The sequence below is a fragment of the Scomber japonicus genome, chromosome 12 (assembly GCF_027409825.1).
Source record: "Scomber japonicus isolate fScoJap1 chromosome 12, fScoJap1.pri, whole genome shotgun sequence".
NCBI classification, from domain to species: Eukaryota; Metazoa; Chordata; class Actinopteri; order Scombriformes; family Scombridae; genus Scomber; species Scomber japonicus.
The window spans coordinates 8,699,056-8,726,797 of NC_070589.1; the positions used below are offsets into that span (position 1 = coordinate 8,699,056).

The window sequence follows — 27,742 nt, forward strand, 5'->3', positions numbered from 1 at the left end:
ACAGGACAGTTCTTCCACCATGTCCTTATGGAGTTCACGTTGTGTCCAGGGGCAAACAGCCGTCACCAAACTGTGGTCACAACACTGTGGTGCACTAACAAAATACATCACTGAATACTTTAGAGCTAAGGTTAAGCTCCCCTAATTTGAACTAAGGGGCCTGGCTGAAACCATTAAAAACTACCCTAAAGTCAATTAAATGAGACCTGACAAAGCACCTGTATTCCAGAGAAAATGGTCTCATCAGCCACATGAGTTCTTTCTTAATAGGATTATAATTAATATTATCCTCAAAGCTCAGTAAGCTGTGTGTATTTGTGTGTGATTTGAACATCATTCTGTGGAAGCTTGCCGTTTCGTTGGTGTGTTCACCCATGTGTATGTGTGTGTATGGGAGGAGTAGGTATTGACAGATGGTCCGCTCTTTGTGAACAGAGAAGAGCTGCTTAATCGAGAGAAAGAATGAGAGCGGCAGAGGGAGTTGGCACTGTCCTACGTTGGTCTGCCTCCGTTTGATAGAGAGGAGTATTTACTTGGTCACAGTTTTCCTCATGGAGCACTCCATCACACTCCTAATCGATACCCACTCTGTGTTTGTACCCCCTTTGCTTGCACAGATTAGCGTCTTTCTTTCTGTCTCTCTCCATTTCTCTCTCTGTCTTGTTGTTCTTTCCTCCACATCCCTCAATCAGACAGTGACAGGTGGCGGAGCCGCCTTCCCAGTCAGTGGCTCCCTCCCTTCCTCTTTTCTCTTCACCCTATCTTTTCCTGTGCTCCGTCAAATAGAGTGCCAAGGCGCACCCCACGAATTTCCTGCTCCAGGGTCTGATCCGATACTACTTGGCGGCTTGAGAGGATGTGAATTTTTCAGGCGTCTGAAACTCTCTGGAGGGCAGAAATTTACCTTGAGGCCTGTGGATGTAGGGCAAGGGCATCCAAGCACTCACACATACACACAGACAACATGCAGTCCAGAGCTAGCAGGTGGATTTGGTTAGCTGGTGGAAATAACGTTTTTATATTGATTCAGTCAGCAATGTTTATGGCTCCGGGGTCTTATTTCAAATTGAAAAACAAAGGGATTGCGTTTACGAGTCAGGATCGGTCATAATTTTCCAGTGTTTAGAAATAATACAATAAGAAGTTATGGATTAAAGTTTAAATCAATCCTGAAGCTAAATATTAGTCATTCCCATGAGAGTGTCCACAGTTAAGTCAAGTGAAAAAGTTCCAAGCTACAGCCTACAGCCTACAGTCTGTGCTTCACTACATGAAAATCCATCCGACTGTAAAACAATCATTCCTGTATGTTGTCTAATTCTATAATGTGCCCTGCATGTAGCTTGGAGAACGTGACTTTGACTGGCATCACAGTGGAGTCTGGTTTCAGGTTTCTGTCTTTGAGAGAAAAATAGTTTGTATTGATTATGTTTGTCCAACTTTAGATTCCAGTGTCTTTTGTTTTAACCTCCTCAACCCCACAGACCTTTGATGTCTCATTCTTATTGTAGGAAAGGCATTGCTGAAACTCACAGAACTTAGATTGAAATAGTAGTGAAGAAGCCAGAACTTCTGCAGATATCAAACATGGTGAATTAGGTAAAAGGGATATGTGTGGAAAATGATGAGTTTCTGAATACTTCCCATTAGATGTAATGTTACATCCTTAAAAAACACTTAATTCAGGAATTTTAAAGGCTGAATGATAGATTTTTAGTCTTTTTATGGCACCAGAATAACCTATAAACATAGCTTAGTTTAGTATCATTCGTACACTTGCAAACATAATGTGTTAGCTAACATAACACATTAGTTAACACGTTATATGAAAATGTTTTATCCAACTTTGATGCTAATTCAGGAACTGTAAAGGCTTAATGATAGATTCAGGAACACATCTGTCACTTTAGCAGCTAAACACTCCACTATGTTCAATCGTCTGTCAACAGATAGCAGTCAGGTTATCCATGCCTTTTCACTGAAAATAAGGCTGATAGGATTGGTAAGAGTGATGGTTTTGGTTATAAAAACAAAGCCAAAAGCTGAAAGACAGTCACTGAAATGCTCCATAAAGTTAAGGGTAATTGCAGATCTAGGTGGTAATGTGGTAGTTAAGAATTTAAAAATAATTTGATTTCCTTTTCAGCGTTATGCCTAGTGTTCCACTTTCTTCACATATAATTTCATTGTTTGTTTCAACTAAATTGCTAAGGTTCTTGGAGAAAATGCAGCCAGAGTGTAAATAATAGATAGGTAATGTATGTTCTTTGTCTGGGTTGATTATGCGTCAATCTACTAGTAATGCCTCAGGGCTTCAGTAGGGGGATTCGCGCTACTTCCTCACTCAATACAAACGAGTGAAGGCAAGAGCAGAGTGTGTTCATTCATCCCTCTTCCCTCACTATTTTCCCTGTTTAAGGGCACAACATTTGGAGGCACCGCTGGGATGTTCGGCTTTAGGACCATCCCTAACCTGTAAGAGAAATCCTCTCGTCGATCATCCCCCCAAACTACCCAGGCATCAGAAAGGAGCTCAGCAAAGCAGTGGAGGTGGTTTTTCAGACAAAAATTGGTGGTTTGTATCCTGAAGTGAGCAACGTGACCACTAGGGAGCAGCGAAAAACCAATTGAACCAGATAAACCCTCATTTGACTGCCTATGCCAACTCCTCTGATACAATGGAATCTGAATTAGAGAAGCTGCAGCTGGAGATTAAAGGAACACTGTATAAACTGTCTGTAGAGCAGCTGATTAAAGTATGTGATGCACTTCAAATCTCAGGACCAGGAAAAGAGCATGTGACTGGTAAGACACGCAGTCAGTTAATTGCACATGTCATAAGGTACCTCGAACGGGAAGAATCGGCCAGCCTAGAGGATGAAGGTATGTCCGACCTCCTTAATGCTCAGGATGTCATAGACAAAATACAAATGGACAAAGTACAGAGTACAAGTGAACTTCAAAATCAAATCGAGGAACAGGAAAGCCTCAGGAAGGAGGTAGAGGCATTAAGGCTGTCATTAAGTGAAAAAGAGAGTGCAATGCATGATCTGATGAAAAATAGCATGAAACTCCCTCTAAGTGCCAGCACCCCAATAAAAAACATGGCTCCAGCACTGCCAAATGGCTCTATGTGGCACAAAGATTTTAAGATATCAGGCCAAATAGGGGAGCCCGGACAAAAAGATAGACTCACCTTTTCTAGTCTGGCTAGGCAAATTGAAAGTGGGCTCAGCAAGGGCTACCCAGAGTCAGAGGTCACTGATGCTGTAATCCGTGCCATCACACCAGGCCTGCAGTTGAGGAGTTACCTTGAAGGAAAAGAAAACCTCACGTTGCCTGCCCTGAGGAGAATCCTCAGGTCCCATTATCAGGAAAGAAGTGCCACAGAGCTATATAAACAACTCACCTCTGAGGTCCAGAGTAGTAAGGAGACACCCCAAAATTTCCTGATAAGGGCAATGGATCTGAGACAGAAAATTCTGTTCGCTTCTCAGGAAGTTGAATCAAGTCTCAAATACGACCCAGCGCTAGTCCAAAGTCTCTTCATGCACACTGTCCTGACTGGTCTGCAGAATGACAATATTAAAAGTGACCTGCAGCCTTACCTCCTGCAAACAAGTACATCAGATGAGCTGCTGCTGGAGAAAGTGAACGTTGCATGTGCATATGAAAAGGAGAGACAGGACAAAAAGAAACATTCAGCTCCATCACGAGTAACTCATGTAAACACTGTCCAGTCCAGTGAATCCCCAGTGGAAAAGAAGAACAACACCCAACAAAATACAGCCATTCTACCCCCCGACCTCCTCTCAGAAATTAAAGAAATACGGTCTGACATGGTGCTACTGAAAGGCCTGAGAGCTGAGGTCTCCCAAATTATAGAAACCATTCAAAAGTCAGCACCTGCAACCCCACAACCCTCTTCCTTTCAGGCTGAACACAAGGGTATGCAGTTTTACCACCAGCAGCCACCAGCAACGGTACAGGAGTACCAACCAGCACTTGGACCTGGACATGTGAGGGAAACAGCACAGTTCCAACAAAGATTTGCACCACAACGATATTACTCAGCACCACGCCCCCGCCCTAGGTGTTTTGCTTGTATCCAGTCAGGTGAGGAATACTGTCAGCACTGCTTTAGGTGCGGAAGTAGTGAGCATTTTCGTGCAGGATGTAAGGCACAGAGACTGATAAAACCAGCTAGAGAGAGCCCTTTAAACTAAGAGGGGTTGCTCCTACGGGACATGGGGCAACCTGCAATACAGATAAGTCCCACGGTTGTGCTAGCTGTGGAAAAGAGAAAGAAAATGGGGAACTAAATCGTTGTTCTGTTTGTAAAACAACACTGTACTGTTCAAAAGAATGCCAAGAGACCCACTGGCAGGCTCACAAAAGACACTGTAAGCCGTACACATGTTCAGGCATTAAGAAACAAGAAACACAGGCATATGAGAAGTCCAATTGTAGGAAAATTAGCGACCCAGCTAAAACACCTACCGTAAGGGAGTTGGTAGGAAAGAAATGTGTTATCAGGTGTTTTCTGCACAAAGAGAGAATCCAGGCACTGTGGGACACAGGCTCGCAAATTTGTGCTATAGATGAGGTCTGGAAAGAGAGTCACTTACCTGATGTAAAATTAAGAGATGTAGCAGAGTTAGTTGACCCACTTGACCCGTTGCACATTGAAGCAGCCAATGGAACGGAAATGCCATACATTGGTTGGCTTGAGGTGAGCTTTAAACTTACTGCTAATGATGAAGAGTTACTGATACCCATGTTAGTGCTAAAAGGTAATCAACAACCTTGTCCCATCATTGGCTTTAACGTTATTGAGTACCTAGTGGTGAACAGTGTGCTGGATCAGACAAAGCACAGGGACAAAGAAAAGCTCTTGAAAACAGTAAAGATAGCTTTCCCTCACCTCAGGAAGAATAGAGCCAAAGCTTTTATTAAGGCAGTGAGCGTAGGGCAGCCATGTGAGCACAATGTGAGAACAGCAAATGAGAGAGTCAGTGTGCCTAAACGCAGCGCCCTCCAGATTGAATGTCGGGTGCAGGCTCCCCCCTTCAAGGAGGATAAGACTCTTATTTTTGAGCTTCATGAGAACCCACAGTGGCCTGAAGGACTTGAGTGTTGCGACACTCTTGTATCAGTGAAGGCAGGCATGACCCCAAAAATCATTGTCAGTGTACAAAATCCTACCGGCCATGACATCACATTGTCAGGAAGGACTGTTATTGGAACAGTGCAGTCTGTTAGATCAGTTTATCCTGCCAACATATTCAAGTCAGACCGCCTACCTACTGCCTCAGTCCACAAAGTCCAGGCTAAGAGTTCCAGCCAGGACACACCCACCGATGAGCAATGGGATCCTCCTGTTGACCTGACACACCTGACTGAACACCAAAGACAAGTTGTAAGGCAGATGTTAAGAGAAGAATCACAGTCATTCTCTAGGTCTGATGATGACATAGGCTGTGTGGAAAATCTGCAGATGAACATTTCACTAAAAGATAATGAACCAGTGTCGCGGACATATCTGTCTGTCCCAAAGCCCTTGTACCAGGAGATGAAAGACTACTTACAGGATCTGATAGCACAGGGGTGGGTGGAAAAATCCACTTCGTCCTACTCCTCCCCAGTAGTCTGTGTGAGAAAAAAAGATGGTACTCTGCGCTTATGTATCGACTACAGGGAGCTCAACAAGAAAACTCACCCAGATCGCCACCCCATCCCCAGAGTACAGGACATCATGGACAATCTTGGTGGAAACACCCTGTTTTCATTGCTGGACCAGGGTAAGGCATATCACCAGGGGTTCATGGGCAAGGACAGTAAACATCTAACAGCCTTCGTGACCCCCGGGGGCCTATATGAATGGGTCCGAATCCCATTTGGACTCATGAACGCGCCTGCAGCATTCCAGCGCTGCATGGAAGAGTGCTTAGAGGGATTAAGGGATAAAGTATGTGTGCCTTATCTGGATGATGTCCTAGTGTTTAGCAGGACATTTGAGGATCATGTTAATGATGTCAAGATGGTCCTGCGACGGCTGAGGGAGCATGGAATAAAACTAAAACCCAGGAAGTGTGACCTCTTTAAAGCTGAAGTACGGTACCTTGGCAGGATTGTGTCTGCAGAGGGAAACAGGATAGACCCCGCCGACACTGCTGCAGTAATAGCTCTGAAAAACAAACAGCCAGGTACTGTTGGTGAGTTAAGAGCAGTGTTGGGACTGTTGAGTTATTACAGACAGTATATTAAGGATTTCTCACGGATTGCCAGCCCTCTGTATGACCTGCTTAAAGGACCTGTGGAAACTGAAACCCTGCAAAACAAAAGGAGAAAATGGCAAACAAGACAAAACAGTAGGGTTCCATCGAGTACACCTATTCAATGGACCGACATGCATCAGTCAGTATTAGAGCAATTGATCGACTGTCTAGCTCAGCCTCCTGTTCTAGGCTTCCCAGAATTCTCACAGCCATTTATTCTCCATACTGATGCATCAAATCAGGGACTAGGTGCAGTATTGTACCAAAAGCAGGATGGAAAACTGCGTGTGATCGCTTATGGCTCTCGTACTTTGACTGCAGCTGAGAAGAATTATCATTTGCATTCAGGCAAGTTAGAGTTTCTAGCCCTCAAGTGGGCGATCACAGAAAAGTTTCGTGATTACCTCTACTATGCGCCTTTCTTCACAGTCTATAGTGACAATAATCCACTTACCTATGTACTGTCTACTGCCAAATTGAATGCAACAGGGTGCCGATGGGTAGCGGAATTGGCAGATTTCCATTTCACGATCAAGTATCGCCCTGGTAAGGATAATATTGACGCAGATAGTCTGTCTAGGATGCCTATAGATATGGAGATGTTCATGAAAGGGTGCTCAGAGGAAATGTCATACGATGTGATTGGAGCAACTTCACAGGCAGTGGAAAATCAGGATGAATCCAGTGTGTCTTGGTCCATGGGTATCTCAGCCAAGTGTGCAACCATAACTACAGACACACCCATCATTCCCCTGACAACAGAACAGATCAAACAGGATCAGAGGAGTGATCCGACTACTGGACCTATGATTCAGTATAAACTATCAGAGCAAAAGCCATCAGGTCCACAACTGAAACAACTTAGCTCACAGATCATTTGTCTTCTGAGAGAATGGGACAAATTAGAGATTAGTGAGACTGGAGTATTGTACAGGAAAACAGCTAGCAGAAAACAGCTGGTCCTACCAGAAAAACACAAAAGTACAGTGTTGAGGGAACTCCACGATAAAATGGGCCATCAAGGTGTGGATAGGACGACGTCACTGATACGGGACCGGTTTTACTGGCCCTATATGCAACGGGAGATAGAGGATTACGTCATGAGGAGATGTGTGTGTCTTAAACACAAGAAGCCGAGCCGTGAGACAAGAGCACCACTGACTAACATTGTCACGACTCACCCGTTTGAGCTTGTTGCTGTTGATTTTCTCCACCTTGATAGGTGCAAGGGTGGTTATGAATATATTCTTGTCATCATTGACCATTTTACACGCTTCGCCCAGGCGTACGCCACGACTTCCAAATCAGGCAAAACAGCTGCAGAGAAAATCTTTAATGACTATGCTCTACGATTTGGCTTCCCAAGCAGAATACACCATGATCAGGGTGGTGAATTTGAAAATCAGCTGTTTGCGCAACTGAAAAACTACTGTGGAGTTGCTGGGTCGAGAACTACTCCCTACCACCCCCAAGGGAATGGACAGGTAGAGCGCTTTAATCGAACACTGCTCCAAATGTTAAAGACACTCACAGAAAGACAAAAGACCAACTGGAAAGACTCACTGAACAAACTGATCTATGCGTACAATTGTACTCGTAGCGAGGTGACTGGTTTCTCTCCCTTTTACTTGCTACATGGGCGCTCTCCACGCTTGCCAGTTGACATGCTGTTCAACTTGACCCCAGAACAAGGCGACAGTAATCATCATCACTACATGGAAAAGTGGAAACAGGGCATGGAAGAAGCATATCAGATCACAAGAGAGAATGCTCACAAAGCAGCCATGAGGAGCAAAAGGCATTATGACAGTAAGGTGAAAAGCTCAGTATTACAGCCCGGTGATCGTGTTTTAATCAGGAATATGACACCTCGTGGTGGTCCGGGCAAGCTGAGAAACCACTGGGAAGATGCGGTCCATACAGTTGTCCGTCAAGTCAGTGAAAACATCCCTGTCTACGAGCTCAGACCTGAGAAGGAAAAAGGGAGATCAAGGATATTACACCGCAATCTTCTCCTACCGTGTGACCATCTGCCACTCGAAACGCCTGTCCAGCCACGAGCAAAGAAAAGAACTGTAGAGACAACTGAGGGAGTGGAGCAGTCAGAGGAAGAAGAGGACGATGAATACTACCCAGTGCCATTTCAGCCATGTCGACCTCAGACATTGAATGCTGAGAGGACAGATAAACCTGCTGAACAAATACAGTTGGAGGAAAATGCGTCACCTGAGTCAGAGACAGAACATGGAGTGATAAACCAACCTGAGCACTTACCGGACCAAGAAGACAGTTATGTCGAACACCTACCTGTGGAAGAGGCTGTCCCTTCACCTGTCCCAAGCGAGCACAACAGGACCATTGAGCAGAGGTCTCAGCGGCCTAGACGACAGCACAGGCGACCTAAGGTTTTCACGTATGATCGACTTGGCTCACCAGCTTGCTACAATCTGAGAGCACTACCACATCATACACACCTTAAGGTGCCATGGACACACATGGTGCAGCCATACTACTACCAGCAACTCTATGGACATGGGCGGTAGAAACATTGTGATCACACACACCACAGATCACTGAACTGAGTAAATGCATAAACATTACACTCTAGACAAAACAAATGGACTGTTCAGCATAGAATTTTCATTAAAAGGGACTGTTGAACAATTGGTACACATATAAACTGTGATTACAGCTCACCACACACATCTCAAGTACATCACATGATTGCAGTCAATCATATCACTCTCATGGACCTTTATCAAAGGAGAGTGTAGTTGCTTTGGACATGCTGCAATAGCAGGACTCTGTTACAAGCCAGCAATGGACTATATTAGCTGTGTGTAAGTAAATGGACTCTCGGTATTAACCCATATGGAAGAATGTATGAAAAGAGTTGCAGCCTGTAAAACGACATGTGTAGAGTATAAGACAAGTTGTAGCAACAGTAATAGTATGTAATGTTGCAGTGAATGTTTATAGATGATATGTAGTTTAACCCCTTATATGCACTAAAGGTCAAATGTCAGGATGTTGGGGACAACATCTATTTTTAAGGGGGAGTATGTGGTAGTTAAGAATTTAAAAATAATTTGATTTCCTTTTCAGCGTTATGCCTAGTGTTCCACTTTCTTCACATATAATTTCATTGTTTGTTTCAACTAAATTGCTAAGGTTCTTGGAGAAAATGCAGCCAGAGTGTAAATAATAGATAGGTAATGTATGTTCTTTGTCTGGGTTGATTATGCGTCAATCTACTAGTAATGCCTCAGGGCTTCAGTAGGGGGATTCGCGCTACTTCCTCACTCAATACAAACGAGTGAAGGCAAGAGCAGAGTGTGTTCATTCATCCCTCTTCCCTCACTATTTTCAGTAGGGGGATTCGCGCTACTTCCTCACTCAATACAAACGAGTGAAGGCAAGAGCAGAGTGTGTTCATTCATCCCTCTTCCCTCACTATTTTCCCTGTTTAAGGGCACAACAGTAACTCTCTGTAAATTCATCACTTCTCACATTTCACATTGACCCGTTGTTCATATAAAAATATTGAATAGTACTGCTGCGAGGGAACTACTGGGAAACCTACTACGGTTGATGTTTTTTGGCCACATTCAGAACAAAGACAGTGAATTACATGCTGTGCGACACATGTGGCACATACCTAATTCACACAACCATAGGCTTCACACTTAAATTCAGAACTGGATTGCACTTCCCCTGCAGTTCACAACCACTGGGATGACAATTCAATAATTAATCAACCATTTGGTATAGAATCTGTATCTAATATCATTCACCGAGACACCAGCCTGACAAAAGGTAATCATTTGGTCAGTGTGATACATAATTAGGTCAACACATGATCAGCTAAGAGGGAATTGGCCCCTGACTGCTCCCTGGATATGATCCACTTAATTGGCTTTGGATTTTGCTTGATCTTTGTCCTCCATTAAAATGAAGAAACACAAAGGCAAATGTAGGAACACCCCGCAGAAACTTGCAATGACCCATTTTACACCCATGAACCACCTTCGGTCCAACAGAAATCAGAGAGATAAAGTGAGAGAGGACAAAAATGGTCTCAGGCAGTTCCAAGCTGCTGTTTCTACTAGAGCCACTCGGGCTAATTGAGCTTCTGTGACAGGAAGCCCCGACGGGATGTTGGTGGTCACTGTTAAAAGGGTCAGGAGATTCAAAGTGAAGCGTGACGTGCGTACAGTACAAGTTGAGCAAAGCCTCCTCTGTGTCCTGTCATGTGACTGATAAAAACTTGAGTGCCGCCTGCCTGGCATTGGCACTGGTGTCCTTTCAGTGGCTAAGCTCCAAGAAAACAATACAGGAAATTGAGAAGGTTTAAAGACGTTCAAGGATAAACTGTCAATTTATTGATGGCATGCAAGGGATCTTGTGTAATGTCTTCCAGCGACGTGACATTCCACACCAATTCAGCTGTCATTGGATCTCTCCTTTGTGTGTGCAATGCTAATCATTTCTGCCGAGGTGTTGTTTTATTCATGCATTTTCGTATTTGTGTCCCTAGGATCTGTCCACTCTGCAGTGCGATGTGTGTATCCTGGTCTTCTCAGTGACTGACAGGCGAAGTTTCCACCGTACCGCCCAGCTCCGCCTTCTCCTCAGGGAGTCCCAGCCACAAACACCAATCATCCTAGTGGGCAACAAGAGTGACCTTGTCCGCTCCCGTGAAATCAGCGCAGAGGGTAAGTACAGTAGAGGGAGTGACACCAGTCTGTCATGTAAGAGCTATCACTCACTCAGTGATTCCAAAACCCTCCTGGAACAACAATTGTCCATTAATAGCCTTAACCCGGCATGGCAGGCCTGTCATGCTGTATGTCCCTTTGCATGTTGAAGTGGTGTTGTAGTAAGAGAGATATAGTAGTATTTAGAGAGCTTGGAGGGTGGTGGCCTTTTTTTTAGCTTCTCCAAGACCAAAAGAACCAGAGCGAAAATGAATGGATGCATGAAATTAATGAATATTTAAAATCATACTTACGCTAAATAGCTCTGCACTGCAGTACACCAACTATGCAGTTTTTTCCCCCCATGTCTGCTAAAGAAGCTGACTTTTTGCCTTGGACATGCAGTCAGAATGCGGCTTCAGACCAAAAGTGCAACCCAAAGAGCAGATAATTATCCTAAAGGGCAGCTATTAAGGATACCACAGACTGCAAAGGAATATGAACAATTCTAATCACTCCACTGATTCAGTATTGCACTCCTATAACATGTCTGGACTCACAGTAGAAGATATTGATGCAGCAGAACTAGGGGTCTTTTTTATTCTATGTGCTAACCCTCATCCTTATTTTATATAAAACCTGGGGTTTCATTTAAAAATCAGCAGTGAGAAACCAACAGTATTCCCATGCAAAAGTTGCTGATTCCTCTCACACATTTAATTTCACCTCACATAATGTGTTAATTATAGCTCCACTTTATCATCAGAATTGAAAACAGCTGTGATATTCGTACTTGAGCTTGTAGTGAGCCATAACTATTCCATAAGCACCTTTCAATATGAAAACATACAAGCCGAGTCAAATCTTAAATCAAAGTCCACTCATAATTTCATCAGTGCTGTCTCAGCAGCTTACAGAAGAGAGGGAGCAGCACAGCGGCTGATATGAATGATGTCAGGATGTGGCAGGTGGCAGGATTCAGTACATCTGGCTTGCCTTTCCCCTGATATTAACACTGAATATACGGATTCCTTTATATTTTAAATAATACCTTCTAATACTGTCCAAATATCACCAGGTATGAACCTGACTCTGCTGAGCTGACAGATGGACAGAGAGCAATGGAGACACCCCAGCTGCCACGCACACTCTGCCCTCTCCCGTCTCCCTTCAACCCTTACATACTGTTCATATTCACCCTTGCAATATGTTCTGGGTCAATTTTGTATTTTATTAAAACTGAAACTTTATGGAGCTGTGGGGTTTATTGTATAACCATTAAAGCCATCTGTCTTCACTGCTACATTATAAAAAGAAATCCTCATAACTACTATCTTATTCAAACTATTAACTGTTAATTTAACATAAAGCCATGTCAACAGATACAGGTCAAATTTGAGCCAGAACAGCCTCAATGGACAAAAAATTGTAGCACCTATACAAAAGTATAACATTTTAACATATTTCCATTTTTGTGCCTTTGGGGTAAAGTCATTAAATTTCAGGGTAAAAGAACAACATTTGGGGTGTTTTTACAGCTTTCAAATGTCAAAATGGGTCAAATTTGACCCAAACAGTATGTAAGGGTAAAGAAAAGTCCTGGTAGAATCACAGAGTTTGAACTACAGGAATTTTGAGATGCACCAAGTTAAATTCTGGCCCATTCTTCACTACAGTCAGTGCCAAAATCGTATTGGTTGCATGTTGTGGATATCAGCGTGTTTAGCGTTAATGGTTTATTTAGTGTAACTTAGCTGCCTGGTTTAGCTCAGTATCATGTTTGGACTTTTTAGCGTGATAGCTAATCTTTTTGCACAGTAGTGCGTTGCTATCAAGTGCATATTCAAGACTCTTTTAACAGGGTTCTCATTTTACATCAAGTCAGCTGGTAACATTAAACAAGTGAGCCAGCGGCAGCATTCTCTACCAACTCTTGGTTGAAAATGCTAATTAGCCTAATTAGCCTCCTAGCCACAGCTGATAAAGTCTGCCAGAAACATTCATTCTGACCAATAAAATCAACAGTCTCGCTTTTTCTCTCTCTCTCTTTCTAACATCAAGAACTTATTGTTTAAAAATTACTATACGTTTCTGGTGGTAAATCTGCTACTGTTATTATCTGCGTAAGTGCAACACACTCTTGTTGGTTCCTTTAAAAAAAAAATGTTGTAATGCCTTTTCAAGTAGCGCTCCAAATTGAAAATCTCAAATGGAAACTTTCTTGTTATAATAGCAATTTGGCTGATATTGGCGCTTTGTCTGCTGGTTGTAATGGATAACAGCTCCTAAATGCTCCAAATGCAAATGTGTAGTTAATAGGCACACGCATACTTACAACAGAGAGAAGAATAGCAGTGTGCTCTGTGCAATTACTCTATCTTAATCTATCCCTTCTATTTACCCTCTTCTCCGTCTCTCTCTCTTTTTCCTTTGACTCATCTGTTTCTCTGCCCTGGTATTTCACAATAAATCTTCCTTCAAGCCCACAGCGTATCCATTAGGGAGGCTCTTGGGGGATCTATCTTTGATCAGCAAAATCAATTTCTTCACTGTTTACAATACCCAGGGATAAATGCTCTGTTGGTAAACTCCTTATGGGAAGAAAATTATATCATTTGTTATTGTCATAATGGGGTGGAGATATACTCAGCCTATAAAAACTATCCCCCCCTTGGCTTTTCTGTTTTATTGCTTTAGAACATTTAATCACAGTGGGTATAATTAGGCTTTTTGACACTAATTGAATACTGAAAAGAGAACAAATCTGTAAGTTACGTAAATTGATCTAAATTAATTGTGACTATAAAAAAGCAACATATTTATGTATTTACTTTCTTAACCCGACATGCAAACATTTGTAGCTGAAATGCATAGGCAGTCATTAACTGTAGTGTTAACTGACTCCTATTTAAAAAGGAAAAAAATATAAAACTGTGTCCTATTTCTTTCTCTGTGTTGTATTGCAGCAGTGAGATTACCCAATTACACTACAACATGAAGCAAAACTGAGCAGCATTTTTAGCAATCCTTACTCAGGATATGGCAGTGCCCTTTGGTCATGCAGATGGTCTACATCAGGGATGTCCAAACTATTCCATAAAGGGTCATGTGGCTGCAGGTTTTCATTCCAACCAAGCAGGAGCACATCAGGCTTGACTCATTTAATCAACTGATCTCAGTCTTTAGACAGCTGATTGGTGGAATTATGTGCTCCTGATTAACACTAAACACAAACCTCAGTTTTGTGTTTAGTGTTAAAGGTGCAGTGTGTAGCATTTGATTCATTCAAATATGATTCAATTAGTGTGTATTCCCATGAAAATAAGAATCAATGTGTTTTCGTTGCTGTTGAACAGCCATGTTTCTACTGTAGCCTAGAACAGACAAAACAAACATTGGCTCTAGATAGGTTATATGGGTTTTTTAATGATTTTCATGTCCACTGTAGGTTCTCCTGCATGCTCTGAAGGGGAGGGTGAGGGTAGAGGTATTCAGTTGGTAGCAATATGACCTAATATTAGCATGCTAAAACACTAGACTAAGATGGAGAACATATATATATATAGCACCACATGTGCAGCCAGTTAAATGAAGTGCACATCAAGGTGTAATGGAAGCAGAAGTAATCAGTTGAGCATCTGGAGGGTGATTTTCTGGGTAAAATACATAATTAACAAACAAACAAATCTCAGGTTATTGAATATCTCTTAAACATAAATGAGTGAATAAATCAGTGCCCAATTGTACAAAGTTGTTAAAGACCTGTCCACATAGACTCAATGTTGTAATCCCTGCAAAAAGTGCCTCATCAATACATTTGACTTGTTAAGGAGGAAAGTGTAATTGATTATTTTGTATGTTATCTTTGCCTTATTCTGTTGATCCTTGTCAAAAATCCTAATTCCGTCTACTTCTACATGATATAAAGTGGTAAAAACAGAGCATGAAAAGGTCAAAGTGGGTGAATATTTTTATAGACTTTTTATAGGCTTTATAGTGTGTTTACTGGCCTTATGGTGCAACAGCTGCAAAATGAATAAAACTTATTCTGGTAAATACTGTTGGGCAGCGAGCTCAAATGACTTTTTGTAATTTGGCATGCTACACTGAAGCAGGTTTTGGCAAAACAAATTCACTGGAAAAGAAAGACACAGCGCTGTCCGCAATCCATTTAGTGATGCTTAAAAATCCACTGAGCAGAGATCAGGCTGCAGGCAGGTTACAATTTTTTCTGGACTTTATGAGTGAATTTTTATGGGGCACTGGCAGAACATCTCTTTGTCTGCCTGTCATTAATGTTTCAAATAGAAACGGTGCAGAGTGGCTGTAGATAAGAGAGAGTGACAGCAGTTTCACCTTGATTTGAGCTGGCATTGTATTAATTCAAACCCTTATCGTCACCTATGCAATTTCAGTACACTCACAGTATACATCTAGTTTATAATTCTATCCACTATCACATCCATCTAACAAAAAGACTCATGTATTGCTGCAGTTGCAGACATTACCTTACAGTATCTCCCCGCTATCTAATCCTCTGGGGAGGGCTCCATCTCCCTGTGTCCCTCAGCTCTAAAGGTTTTTTTCTGTTTTGTTCTGTTTCCAGATGGCACATCTCTGTTTGGATTATCTCTTTCTAACAGGACAATGCTGTTTTTACTACCTTTATATTTGTACTCGCCATACATGCACAACTCCCTGCATGTACACAGACACAGCAGACACATATTCAACATCCCCCTCCCCTTGCAAACGAGCAGAAACGTTCCCTCGTCTCATTCCATCTTCTCCCTGCCTGCATGTCAGCGAGGCTATTTCATAGCGAGGGCTGTGATAAGAGGGGCGAGGAGAAGAGGAGTGACAGAGGGAAGGGTAAACGCATGACAACGGTGTGTGTGCGTGTGTGTGTAAATTTCAGTTTGAAGAGAGATGTGTGAAACGCATTGTGAGTGTATGGTAGTGTGTGTGTGTGTGTGTGTTGGGAGAGAGTGAGTGAGTGATATGCTGTTGTGATGAAAGAACCACTTTGAGTTTTAACTCTTGAGATTGAGCCTATTTTCACAAATGGAAGCTATATGGCTACTGTTACACCAATGCATTGCTGTTTTCCATACATCAGTCAAGTGATGTTAATATAAACATATCCATCTTTCTTTGCCAGCATGAAAGAGGTAATTTTGGTTATTCTGTCGCTCTCTTATAAAAGATGTTCTTGTGTTGCCCATTTTGTAAAATTCTGTCCTTAAGTGTAGTGGTTGCTCAGAAATTGTTGCTGGTCCTGAGAGGCTTTAAAACTGAAATGGTCTCATTTTGAACATAAGTTTGAGATACAAGACAAGTTTCAATTACGTTTCTTTACAAGATTCTCTCACGATAAAAGTGTCATGTCAGGTCTTTAATGTTAAAATATGAAGCTATACTTTTTTATTGCTCCCTGTATTAAGGAGAGGGTTGCTAGTCCTGCCAAACCCACAGAGAATACACAAGTATTTCTTCAGCTCAGCAATACTTGTACTTTTAGAGTTTTCATTTGATTCCCTGACCTGCATATAGTCCAATTTGAGTCTTACCGCTCTTACCAAACATAGCCCAACATGCTAGGCCTAGCTAGCATGTTTACTCTGTACACTAAAGAAGCCCATCACAAATAAACCCCCAACAACTCTGAAGTAAATTAACAATTTACTTCAATGTACTTTGAAGTCAAGTATCTGAGCTTAAGACCCTGATATTTTTCTCGGGAGTTAGTGTAGACTAAAGCAGAGTTATAAGTAAAGGTGGCCAGAAACAGGACTCAAAAGGGAAGCTAATGTTGCCCATATTGTTTTGCTAACATGTTAGCCTCAAAAAATTCGTAAGCTAGCTGTTAGATAGCAACATGTACGTGTGGATTTGTTTTGGACTAGTGGTGAGGAATTGCTGAGTGCAGTTTTAATGTTATTTGAGTAAATTGCTGTAAATTTGGACTTTTTAAAAAATGTACTTTTTGTTAGAATACATTTAATAGAAAAATATTGCAAATGCACATAGTCCAAAGTTTAGACACACCTGCTCATTCAAGGGTTTTTCTTTATTTTTATTTTTTTAAGAGATTTTGTTGGCATAGATGCCTTTATTTAACAGTAGACCGACAGGAAACATGGGAGTGAGAGGGGGGTGCGACATGCAGCAAAGGACCTCCGATCGGGATTCGAACCGGGGTCGGCTGCGTATATGGCATGCGCGCTAACCACTCGACCTGCGCGCCAGGTTTTTTGTATTTTTTATCTCCATTGTTAAATAATACTGAAGACATCAAAACTATAATATAACACATTATGGGGAAAGTGTTTAAAAGAACTAAATGTTTTATATTTTGGATTCCTCAAAGTAGTCACTGTATATCTTGATGACAACTTTGCAAACTATTGGCAATATCTTGACCAAAGATACAATATATACAATCAGAATTTGCTTCAGTTTGAAAAGATGTGTGAAACACATTGTGAGAGTAGTGCTTTGTGTGTTTTGGGGAGAGTGAAGCTTGATTTGCTGTCACTGAAAGAACCACTTTGACTTTTAGAGCTTAACACTGGGCTTTGCACCCTATTGGCAGCATTTTAACTGGAGATACTGTAGAATTAAAACATCAGAATTGGTATTGTCTTTCTAACCCTTTAAATGTCTAATCCTACAAGGACTCAGGCTAAGTTTATAATTAAGGGATTTATGATTAGAAATCAAACAAGTTTAAAGTTTAATTTATATTATGATTTACAACACGATACGATATCATAATGATATGAAATGATATACTTTATTGCCCCAGTAGTGAAATTTGTCTTGGACTCAAAGGCTGCACACATAAATACCTCTACAGTTACATTAAACAAACTGAACAAAAGCAGCACGAGATGTTTCAATCACAACAATACATTTAAGATATAATAAATAACAATAATACATTTAAGGTTTGTGGTCGTTTAGGACAATTTAGCCATGCATATGGGGTTAACTTAAAGCTTCTAACAGTGTGTGTTCACACGGAGACAAAGAAAGTCAGTGGAAAGTTCTCACAAGGACATAAGAATAGAAAAAGTGTGTGTTTATGTGTTGTTGAAGTATAGAAACCACAGCTTGGTGGTCAAACTGTGCTGGGCTTGTTTTGCTGTGCAAGTTAATCAGAAGCAGCAAGTGTAAAAGATTCTGCACATCGGTGCCTGCACACTGCTGTCGACTCAAGTTCGGTCACAGCTTTCGTTTATACTTAATGACACGAGTGCATAGAGGAGGCAGAGGAGGAATGACTAATGAGAGATGCCTATACTCAGCATATTCTGTTTTTATGAGAGAAAAGAAAGAAAGAAAGAAAGCAAGAAAAACAAACATAACCTAGGAGCATAGATGAGGTCAGCGATATGGAAATGCTCCATTGTTGTTCCCGAGGCGCCTGACAAGGATGTTCTTATGTTCTCACTGGACAGACCACATGTATTCTTACTGATATTTGAGCCTGACAGAGGAAGCCGACGGGCGTGCCTGACCGGCTAACATCTTCCTTAAAGAACCACGGGCCTGGCTGAAAGAGTCATAAAGTCTATTTATGGCACATTCAGTGACACTTTATTCTGCTATTTCTCACCTTCCCCCTTGCTACATCTCCCTCTTTCTCTCCCTCTCTCTCTCTCTTTCCCTCTTTCGCCCATCCACACAGTGATACACACACTGTCACGCTGAGAACATATTTATCATTTGCTACAATATGGCTATGGGGTGGTCCTGCTCCTCAGTGCTTTGATTAATATGCACTCTGGCTCCGTTTGCTTAGTCGACATCCTTTCGGTCTGTCTCCCTCCGCTGTCCTTCTGTCTCTCTCTCTCTCTCTGTCTCCTACCCGCGTGTTCATTTCATCTCCCGTCTTTGCCTGTCATCTCCTTTCAGCATCTCTTCTTTCTCTCTGTGTGACTCACATGTTTCTTCCTGTTCATCTACATGTCGCTCTTATTTTATTGTCAGTCCGTCTCTTTCTCCGTCCCCCTTTTTTTTTCTTTTCTCCGTGTAAACACACAAGAAGTGACCTTCCCTATCTCCTCACCTTTTGTCCCCCTCCTGCTTCCTTTTTTCTTCTCCTCTCCTCTCCTTCATCTTGTCTCCTCTCTTGTTACTTTGTTTCTTATCTTCTTCTTGTTCTCACCTCTCCTTGTTTTCTTTCCTATCCTTGTCTTCTCTCCTAGTTTCCTTTTCTAAACTTGTCATTTTGCCTCGCTTGCTTTTCCTTCTTTTCTCTGTTTTCCCACTTCATTTCTTCAACTTGCCTCCTCATTTTCTCTCCTCATCCCACCTCTTCCTTTTCTTTCATCTTCCCTTCTAGTCTCCTCTCTCATATCTCCTCTCCATTTTCCCCCTCTCCTCCTCCTTCTCCTCTCCAAGCCACTTCCCCAAACACCCCTTTACCCTCTTATTAATTCAATTCAATCAGCCATTGTCAATACAAGGATAAGCCCTGTTTGATCTGATTTGGGATTTGTCTTTTTTTTCCGTCCCACTCTTACCTCATCCCACTATTAGGTGACAGTTTTGTGGGCAGACAGCTGCTGTGCGGCTGGATTATTACACCCAGATCAAATCTAGTGGATTTTTTTGTAACACCCGTGTAACACAGGCTCGTATACAGTGATGGTGTGAATGCATCCACACAAAAACCAGATCAACACCTTACTTGGCGCTAATGCTCCCACAGTATTAACAACAGTTTTACTAGAGAATGAAATATGAGTATTAACTATTACCTCCTATCAGAGAGCAGTCATTTTACAACCAAGGTCTTGTTCCCAGTCAAGAATTTTATTATTGAGAGAGCTAGATATTTCTTTATAATAGAGCACAAAGAGAAACGGGTTTTAGACAAGCTCTCCAGCTTAACCAAATTACCTCAAACTACTCATTTGGAAGTAAAAATGAATGTGAATACACCTGAACTGTTATATAATTGCAAATTGCATGCATGTACATACATACATACATATATACATACATTAAGTGCAATAGGTCAGACTTGATGCAAAATGCAGTGTAGTTATAATAATGTTACAATGGACAGCTCAGGTAATGATTTCTGTTCATTTTTGTCTTGAAGAAAGCTTCAATTTTATGACTTCCATTTCTAATTTACCAGCAGAATGTAATATAATAAGAATGAATGGTGACAGATAATGGAAAAATAATATTGTCTGTGTTCAGTTTAATATCACATTGTGGGCAGCAGTCTCTTGTTTGTCTTGAAATGATTCATTATTGTCATATTTTTTTGGTACTTATCTTATTAGATTTGCTTTGTTTTTATACATACTGTGAGTTTTCATCCTCCTGAGAGTAGATACTTTTTTATCCAAGCTTAAAGGGTATTATAATGTGCTTAAAATCATTTTTTTAGATGAATACACAGAATTGAGGTATATAAAAGACTCTTTCTGAAACTACTCACAATATTAGTCTGCAGTGACCTTTTAACTCTGCCGTCAATTTAAGTTCTCGATTTGTACCAATAGTACACCTTAAAAGCATTTTTTGTGCCAGCTACAGACTGCTAAGCACAGCTCCTGAGCTCTCTGAACAGATGTAAGGTAAAGCAAAAGATCTCTGAAAGTATTGTTGAAAAGGAGAAATGCTATTTGAGCAGATAATGATGCCTGTTTGTTGCTGAATGATCCGTATCTGTCAGCTTTCCTTATCATCGAGGGATTGTTTGACCAGCCATCCAGGCATTTTTAGCTGAGATATGGAGCCTTGTCAACAACATGTTCAGTCACCTGTCCTTATCCAGGAGAGTCACACTGAGATAGAAAACATTTTCCCAATTGAGCCGCAGCCAAGAGATTTGAGCTCATATAATTCAGCGAGAGACAACATTAACCCCATCCTGCCTTCGCCATCTTGCTCTGTTTTTATACTCAGTCGTGACTTCTGATTTGACTGATTTGCACAAGGAATACACAAAATGTTCATTCTTTTAAAACATCACAATGTAATTAAGGCCCATTAGTTAAAATGTTTACTCATGTTTATTTTTAAATTGGGTTGAATGAATGAAAATCTGTAATACAGATAGATTTTCTCTGAATTTAAAAAACCTGCCTTTTAGAACAGCTCTGGTTTTGAAAGATCTGCATATTTCACATGTAAAATTGGTAAAAAAAACAAAAAACAAATTCAAAGTCCATTTACTAGCTTTTTCCAGTACTTTCAACTGTCTCGACTCAGTCTTCAACAGTGGATTGGTTATCATGAAGATGCATTCGATGACTCGTGCAGTCTCTTCTTTCACACAACTTTTAGGACTTCTTCTTTACTTTTGCTGAAAAGTAAACATGAAAATTCACTCTAGACCTTTGAAATAGTGGTTTTGACAAAATAAACTACACTCAAGGTCCACTTACTAGCTATTTCCTGTGCTTTCAACCGTATCACAGTCTTCAACGGTTAATTGGTTTTGCGCAGTTGTCATGAAGATGCATACGATGACTGAATATTCATCTTCCATACAGTAGCACTTTGAGGACGGCTGAAAAGTAATGAAACAGGAAAGTTCACCCTTGATGATTAAAATAGTAGTTTGACTAAATAAACGTCACTCAAGGTCCACTTACTATTTTTTTTTAACCATATATACAGTAGTATATCAACAGATCCATCTCCTTCACAGAGCAAACTCCTACCACTGGTGAGAACACACAATACAGTTGACAGTTATAGAAAAAGTTGGTAAGTGAACATTCAGTTGGGATTGTTTTGCTAAAATACTATTTCCATGGTCAATAATGGACTGAAATATTTATGCGATGTATAAAAACCCACTTAACAAGATTCACTGAAAACATCCCAATAAAACGTCTCTCCTTTTTGACTCTGTCTCTTTCACTGCCATGATTGTCACACCATATTTCAAAAGAATTCTAAAAAAGGCAGGACTGTCTCATTCCTACTTGATATTCTGTAGATTCACTCTATTTGTCATAATTTAGTCTGTAAGAAGTGACTGAATGAATACTTAAGAGTCTAATGGTCTCCCATACAGTAGTCTATCAGTGGTACTACATATGTTAGGGTGAGACACATCAGACGCCAGCTGGATCGTTAACATGCTGTGGACAGCTTACTGGTTTCATGATTAAACATCCATAAATTTCAAACTGCTATCTCTAATTGCGGTTTGCAGCTGCCAGTGTGTGAAGCTCTCTGGTGCAGATTGATGTATTCAAACTGTGCATCATAAACAAGGTTCTAAAATTGAACTTCCCCTCTCTTTACACCAGAGGCCCAATCCAGCGCCATGATGTTTGACTGCCACTACCTGGAGCTCTCAGCCTCATTGGACCACGGCACCAACGAGTTATTGGAGGCGGCGGTTCGGACTGCGAGAGGCGACTGCGTGGGCCCCGGATGGGCTGACGGTGACCCAGGGTCGGGCCGCAGAGAAAGCCTGACCAGCCGAGCCAAGCGCTTTCTGGCGGGGTTGGTACCACGCTCGTATGCCCGAGACCGGGACCGCGGCCGCTACAGGGAGATGAGCCGCCACCGGGGCAGCAAGATCCTCCGCCAGAAATCCCGTTCCTGCCATGACCTCAGTGCACTGTGACAACACACAACTCACACATACATACAAGATACAGTACACACAGGCAAAGAGATACACTCCCACACATGTACACACACACACACATAAGATTGAAGAAGATATGGGGGGATGTGTGAAAGATGAAGAGAGAAAGATGGTAAAATGGAAAACAGCAGGGAGGAGCAGATGAATAGATGGAAGGATGGAAATGGAGGAGGCACACGTGCGGTTAAATTAAGGGAGGAGGAGAGAATTTTCGCAATGGTGGATAAAAGTCAAGAGTGGAGAAAGGAGAGGAGAGGGAGAGAGAGGAGGTGGGAGGGAAAGATGGACAGATATAGCAGAAATCAGCCTGGATCGCAGCCCTGAACCTTTATCTTCTACCTATCAAGGAAAGAAAACCATTTTTTAGAGAGGAAGAGGCCAGATATGAGACAAAAAAGAACAGAACAAATACATAAGGAGGTGAGCTGGTTTTGATTCTCCAGCTTGGGTGCATTAGCAAGCACTCATTACCTGATGAGAGCAGGAGAGAGAAAATTAGCGATGGTGAAGAGAGTCACGCTGATTGAACACTTACTGCTGCGAAACATGGGGGGGTAGGACGGGGCAGGGGGGCGAAGTCACAAATAATCACATACACGTAGCACGCACTGATTATGTAAAGACTGATATAGCAATCTCATGTATTGTAGACTCTGTTTTATAGCATGCCGAGTAGACCATCTATGACATGACCCTGTAGGTTTTACAGCTACATGATACTGGGTTCACTGTTCCGCAGTGGCCAATAGCTAATGCACAATCTAGCTAGCGTCTCTAGCAATGCCATCTCTGAGGCAAGACCCTTTATTTAAGAAAATGCTCCCTCTCTGCGCATTTGTTTTATAGCCACAATTTCCACACCGCATCCACCGTTTGTGTCCCGTACTGATTGGAAGTGTTTGACGATATCAATGGCAAACGTTCATCTGTGACTTTTATACCAAGGCTAAAAGCATCAGTGCCCAAGCCATATTTTTGCTGAAAACATCATGAGCAATCAGTACAAAGAACCCTTTATCGTAGGATGCAGAGCATAGGAGAAAAGGTCAAAACGGCTGTAAGGAATAAGATGTTAGCACGGCCGATCAGACTGAACTTTTCTTCAACTGAAGCTGAGTCACAGAACACTAGGTTGCTTCCTGAGGACGAGGAGGACAAACAACAGTAAACCTAATCTACCTGTGGCTGTTTGATGTTTTCATTTTTCTCTTTTTACCCACTGGCATCATTATCCGTGTTTGGACTGAACTCTGTGGGGGCTGGCCACACAGGTGACCCAAGAGAAGAGAACGTTCTGGAAACGTTGTTGGGATATCTCGTCAAAGTGTGGTTGGCGTCACTGACACATGCTCACTTGTTTTTGTCACCGTCTACTAAGCACTCTCGTCTTTCCACAGAGAATAAATTAATTTTTGTCTGACGTCCTGAACAAGTGTCTTGTCCTTCTTTCTAACAACATTGCAATGAATGTCTCTTTACAGACGTTACTAGGTTGAGGGATGGCGTGACAGGTCATCAGGTGACTCACGGGTCCTCTCTAGACAGACTGTGAGACGGCCTCTCAGGACAGTTGTTCCATTTAGCGCTGAGCAGCAAAAAGATGCCATGTCGACACTTTGTGGCAGTAGCAAAATCTCAGGTTAAAAATAGATTGTGTCAGGGGAGAAAAGGAACCGAGAACAAGTGAACAAGAGAACAAGCTTTTTGAACTGTCCTAACTTCAAGGTACATACAGCATGTATGTATCTAGGCAAATGTGATATACCTGCTCATGATGGGAATGCTAAAATCACCAACTCAAAACCAATTCTCTTTTCAACTGCAGTCCTCCCCAACCTTTTCTGTCTGACACATCCCCATAGATGAAGAGAACGACCTCATCATATAAGTGTATATAGTTGCTGTGATTTTTTTTCATATACTTTAACATTGAAATGTTTTGCACTCTTGAAGTAGCAGAAGCTGGATGCTTTCTATTAAACTAACCCCTAACCTTATATCAACTGTTCATTCATTTCTTATAGCAAGTACACTATTTATTCCTTACTATCGGCCAATGTTGGGGAGTAACTACAATATCTCATTAAATTATAGTTACTCATCAAAATGTTGATTATTTCAAACAGGTTACGTCTGAATATATTATTTTCGGTAAAAAGCTTAAATGTACAATGTAGTATGAATCCGGTCCCTGCATCTCCTCCCCATGCAGGAACGCTTTCTTTTGACATATCTCAGGAAAACACGGGTCAGGAAAGCCATTGGGACAAATCTAAGTGCAACACCATCAAGGGTAGCATGGCTTACAAGGAGCTCTTTCTATGTCTAGACAGGTTCTGGTCATTTGGCAATTTTGAGAGTTGTTTTTGATTGGCTCTCTTGTTTGGAATTGACACTGCCTCTTGTCTGCCAAACAAATCAATGCATATTCCTCTAGGCATGCCATACCTGCCACCAGATGACCACAATAAAGTGGGTGACCATGTCAGAGAACAACGCCTTTCAGTGCTAGAAATCAGGTAGGTAAGGTTTATACTGCCTGGTTTAAATGTATGCTTTAAGAACTTTTCAGCTTTATTGCCCAGTTTAAAACATTTGTTAGCTACATAGCTACATTACATTTGTTAACAGGGTAACTAGTAATATGTAACCTATTCCATTCCTAAAGTAGCCTTCCCAACATTGGGTAAACTGACCCTATAAAAAACCATGTTGAGCGACTTAATGCAAAGTTAACATGATATTAAATAATATTATTTGTCTCAGTTTTACCTCATATTGGAAAAATCATCACGATTTCCAGGCAGTGCTGTCTAAAAACAAAACACTGCTTGGATCTATCAGGTCTTACTTTCCCTCCTTCTAAAGGAACTTAAGGACAGAGGCCAGAGGAGACTGTCTACAACTAAAATAACTATGCAGTGGGTGGTTACCTGAAATAGTGTTAGCTACATCAGTTATATGGATCATTTATGAATCCACAGGATATACCACTTTTGGATTAAATATATTCTTTAATACTAAAAAGCCCATTCCTATCAGTTGTCTAACAGGGCTATAGTCCTATTAGTTGTAAGATCCCCAAAGTGCCAATCTCCCAAAAACTTGGTAACGTGTTACTTCACCACAATGTACCATTATAGAAGCATTTTGTGTCACTATGTTCACTGGCTCAAGTCCCCAAAGCACAAATATCGATTAAAAAAAAGGTTAAAAAGCAAGAACATTTTCCCAACAGCCAATCACATGAGATCAGATCAGATAGCTGGTGTTCTGATGCTGGTACGCTAACTATCTGAAGTGGATACACAGGAGGACTCTTGAAAGGAAGAAAAACTGGCAAAGAGATAGAGGGGTTGAAGAGAGAGACACACACAGAGAGAGAGAGAGAGAGAGAGAGAGAGTCGGAGAGAGAGAGACGGGTTGGAGAAATGCTTTGAGGAGTAATGGTTGCTTGGAGACTGTTGTCAAGGAGACGATGAGTCCTAGAGTCCTTTGGCATCTCAAATGTCCTATATTTATGTTGATTTTCAGAACGAGGTTTTTTGTTTGTTTTACTTTTTTCTCCCCCCTCCGAGTAGGTGAATAACAGACAGACAGCGATAAGCATGGAGGTAATGTGAACTCTTCAAACAGAAACAGGCTGGATATGATAAAATATGTCTCAAAGAATGGAAAAATGACAAAGGATTTTTATCCCACTTAAACAGGTCAGATAACTGATATCATACATTTGACAGCTATACAGAAGCCTGCAGGAAATATGAGAGGAAACAAGGATAATATGATATGATTTCTCTTCTCTCTGTGACACCCTATCACTCGCTCAAATCGTGACAGAAATCCTCCCTCTCTCTGTCTTTCTGTCGCTGACTCATTCTGTGGGCTTTTACTGTGATTTTTGGGCAAAGAGAATACTTCTCGAGAGCAGGGAAGACAGAGGAAGATTAAAAGACGGAAAACCTCCTACTGTGTGCCAGTGAAAGCCCGTCGAACTAACTCCTCACTTTGCACTAAAGAAAGACTATTTTCGGTGAGCACTGTGCATAACTAATGAAATGCATATTTTCCTGAGGTGTGGGTGTAGGCATGTCAGCCAAAAGTGGTCTACGGAGTATAACTAGGTATAGACCAGGGCATGTGGAGTCTGCAGTGATTGCCATACGCTGGTGTGGTCAGACATTGAGTGGCAGTGAAGGAAGTGTGTCTGAATCTCTGGGGATTCCATGTGATTTGTTTTCGAGGAGCAATGGCTCATTGTACCCCAAAGGTCATTGTTCCTCTGCTTTGTCTCCTGAGTGCACAGAGCTGATTATACATGCACAGAGCTATAATAACCAAACAACAAAGGAAGCCAGAATAAGCCAGACCAGTCTTGCTCGGATTGAAGCATGTGTAATTAAGACTGGTTTGGTCCACGCAAGAAGCCCAGAGTGAAACATCAGGCCTAGTGACTGTAACAGGGGTTGAAAAAGAAAGTACAAATCAGCCTTATTAAGGTCAGAATTCTTTCTACAACACACCCCACAGTAATGTAGATGAATAGCAGGTCAAAAGGTGAGGGCAAAGCCATATGTTCTATAAAATCCAGCAAGACTATAATAAGATGCCTTCATGAGATTAGTATTGATCGCAACATTGGGCTACATGGATGTGATGGGGAATCTGTTGGATACCATGCCATGAATCATGTAAAAGGAGGGTCACACTGCAAAGACATGCTAGCACCTAGCGAACAACACATTAAACATTCAAAGGAATAATTTGATATTGTGGGAAATATGCTTAGTCTTGCAAAAGAGTTTGATGGAGAGATCAATACCTCTCTCATCTGCTGGGTAAATATAAAGGCTGAAAGCAGGGGGAAACAACCAGCCTGCTTCTGTCAAAAGAAAGTAAATCTGTCACCTTCTTTTTAGAGGTACTGAGCTACCTTTTTAAAGATTTAGAGGTGTTGGTAAAGCCAGCCTAGCTGTTTCAGCCATCTTTCAGTCTTTGTGCTGAGCTAAGCTAAACTTTTTGCTCCAGGTTCTCATTTAACTCTGAAGAAAGTGAGTAAGAGTATTTCTCTGTCAAACTCTTCCCTTAAAGGTGTAGTAAGCGATAATAATCCAACACATTTTTTGTCA

General features: G+C 41.5%; 1 protein-coding gene across 1 annotated transcript in view; it reads left to right on the top strand.

Annotated features, from left to right (window-relative positions):
• rem2 (RAS (RAD and GEM)-like GTP binding 2) overlaps positions 1–22,589 on the top strand; it is a 38,141-nt gene extending 15,552 nt beyond the window's left edge. The window contains exons 4-5 of the mRNA XM_053330194.1: positions 10,816–10,993; positions 22,267–22,589. Coding sequence (XP_053186169.1) covers positions 10,816–10,993; positions 22,267–22,589 — 501 coding nt within the window. The remainder of the gene's footprint in view (positions 1–10,815; positions 10,994–22,266) is intronic.
• The last annotated feature ends 5,153 nt before the right edge of the window (positions 22,590–27,742 follow it).